Here is a 2691-nt window from a genome sequence, read left to right on the forward strand (position 1 = left end):
TGGCAAGTGTGCTTGACAAGTCTCATGCCATATGGGATAGCAGTGCTTTGTCGGTGAAAAAAAAACAAAATTAAGTGTAACATTTGGCGTTCGACTTGTTTTTTTTGCACAAGTCAAAATGCTTAACTTTTTCACTAACAAAATTGCATGTACCATTTGGGTGCGACAATGAACATATCTATTTTTTTCAAAAAAAATTATTTGTAAAAATTCATTTTTAGCATGCAGGATCATGTACTCCCTAGAGCCAAATTGAATATCCGCCTTTTATGCTGGTATATATTGAATTTATGGTAACTTACCACATAGGGCATGTATCATATAAAGTTTTTTTAGAAGATCTTTTCGATAGTTCTAAATTTAAACAAATCAAAGAATATCTAGAAGAAAATTTTCCAAGTAAAATTCTCCAAAATTTCCATGAAATTGCTTTGAATCAAAAGGGCATGGACTTGTGATCGAACATACTGTCGCCAGTATCACTAGGACAAGCGGAAAACAAGATCAAAATACTCGCAAAGCAGCAGGATCACCATCGACGTTCGCCATGATCTCCTCTTCGAGCCTCTTGGCAATGCCATGCGCGAGCTTCTCCAGGAAACCCACGAAGCCTTCCAGCGTCCACCCCTCGACGGGATCGGCCTCGAACGACCACCTGACCGCGCACCCGGCCGGGTCGGGCTCCACGCCGATGGTCGCCCGGTACCGGCCGAACCCCTTGTTGGTCTCCACCACCTCGTAGCTGTAGGACCGCCCCGCGGCGTCGACCTCGAGGAGCCGCTCCTTGGACCAGCCGACCGCCTCCCCCGGTGCCGCCATGTTCACCGGCCCCGCGCAGTACCGGACGCACCCGGGCCGGCCGTCGTCGCCCTCCAGCCTCCGGCACGTCTGCACCAGGGACACCCACTTGTCGAGGGAGCAGAAGTCTCCCAGCAGGGCCCACGCCTGGTCGGGCGTCGGCCCCGCCGCCGCGGCGCGCACGGTGCCGCGCCACTCGGGCGCCGCCGTTTCACTGTCCGGGCCGTGACCGTGAGGCGCCATGTGCCGGCGCCTGGGCAGCTAGATCGCGGGTGTCGCCGTCAGGTGCGTGATTCGTGCAAGTGCAACGTCGGGATCGTGGTGAATATGATGAGGAACTGAGGGTCACGACTCGTGAGGGAGAGGAGGGGGCGTCTAGCTCACCAGCCGTGTAGTAGATACACAACGTGACCCGCGAGAGGATTAGTTGGCAGGTCGTACGTCCAACCGCATGCGTGTCCAGTGGCGGACTGGTGGAAACTGCTGGGTGCCTCCTACCAGCTTAGCTAGATGCGCGCGCTGCTTGCATTGCATGGCTTGTGAACCATAAAATAAAGTGCATGTGTATTGTCAACATATTCTCTCTAGCTGGCACGAATGGACATGAGTCCACGGGAGAAGCTTGTCACTTTGTGTTGTAGGGCCTCTTAGAAGTGGGGTTACGTGGCTGGGCTACTTAAAATTTGCCAGCTTTTGATGTGGCACCAGATGTATACGGTTTGTATATATGCTCATGCATGTCGAATACCCGCTTCCAAAAGCAAAGGCGCATACTAGCTCACATGTTCTGTCACGGGAGAAGATGATGCGTTGCTCTTTCCGCCTCTTTTGATCGTGCCAGTTCAGCACCGGGTACTAATGTGCTGATGTGATGTCCAATGCGTAAACATTACAATTTTGTAAGTGACTGGTCAGTGCACCTTTTATCCAGGCTGCCACCTCCAGAAAATGATTCAATTGTTGGGCTAACCCCTCCACATGGAGTGAACTGGCAGCACAATAATCTCAGCTCCATCTAATGGATGGGATATCTCCTTGAGAATTACAGTAATACTCTTTTCTTTTTGGTTTAGAGGGCTTATCTTAATTTTTTCGTTTTTTCAATTTAAAAGGCTCATCTCCATCTTCTATTGGGATTCCGAGGCACATTAAATCTTTGCATGCAAGAATTAAAAAGAAACTCACAAATGCATGTAATGTTCCTAGTCATTTAGTGGCTTAATGCATTAGTTTAATATGGGTAGTTTTGTAAAGTACGAGATACATTTCTCCACTCATCATCTGCCTTGAATGATGAAATTTCAGATTTGGGCCCTGTAAACCGGAAAGGAGAGGGAGTAATAGGAAAAGAAGACCCCCGACAACCTTTATCATGGTTGAGGGGATGCCACTATGAGAGGAGAGAACACCATAAAGCACTACAACCGACAAAAAAAGGTGGAGAGATGAGTTCGGATAGGCAGTAAAACGGTGTGGAACATTCAAAATTTTGTGAGGAGCCTGTAGAATTGCTTGGCTATAAAAAAACAATCATATATGAGAGTTGCATGTAATTCATTAAGAAGAAAGAGAGTACAACACCCAAGATGACACGGCCCATACATCACCAAAAATGCCGCAACCTGTCAACACTCTCTTGCATCGCCAAAGATGCTGTGGCCTAAACAACACGACGACCCAAGACAATCTGCACTTGAGCAAAGTACAGCACAATACATGAAAAGTGAGAAACCTCCACTGCAAGGGCTTAAACATTAGCCAGTCGCAACATGACCCAAAAATGATGTCGGTTGTGACTGAAGCACACGCATCACAAGGACAAAACCGCCTCCAGTCTAAAGCAACACTATTTATGTTGGGGAACGTAGTAATTTCAAAAAATTCCTACGCACA

The 2691-nt window shown here is 48.0% G+C and overlaps 1 protein-coding gene across 1 annotated transcript; it reads right to left on the reverse strand.

Moving 5' to 3' along the window:
* Positions 1-400: 400 nt before the first annotated feature.
* LOC125548597 (Polyketide cyclase/dehydrase and lipid transport superfamily protein) lies at positions 401-1272 on the reverse strand. Its single transcript, XM_048712163.2, has one exon. It carries the CDS (start codon positions 1039-1041, stop codon positions 505-507), a length of 537 nt encoding a protein of 178 aa, XP_048568120.1. The 5' UTR covers positions 1042-1272; the 3' UTR covers positions 401-504.
* Positions 1273-2691: the final 1419 nt, after the last annotated feature.

This window comes from Triticum urartu, chromosome 3A, assembly GCF_056163025.1.
Source record: "Triticum urartu cultivar PI428250 chromosome 3A, HENAU_Tu73, whole genome shotgun sequence".
Taxonomy (NCBI): domain Eukaryota; kingdom Viridiplantae; phylum Streptophyta; class Magnoliopsida; order Poales; family Poaceae; genus Triticum; species Triticum urartu.

Coding starts and splice junctions, on each gene's coding strand:
- LOC125548597 (XM_048712163.2), bottom strand. CDS start 1,041: ATGGCGCCTCACGGTCACGGCCCGGACAGTGAAACGGCGGCGCCCGAG.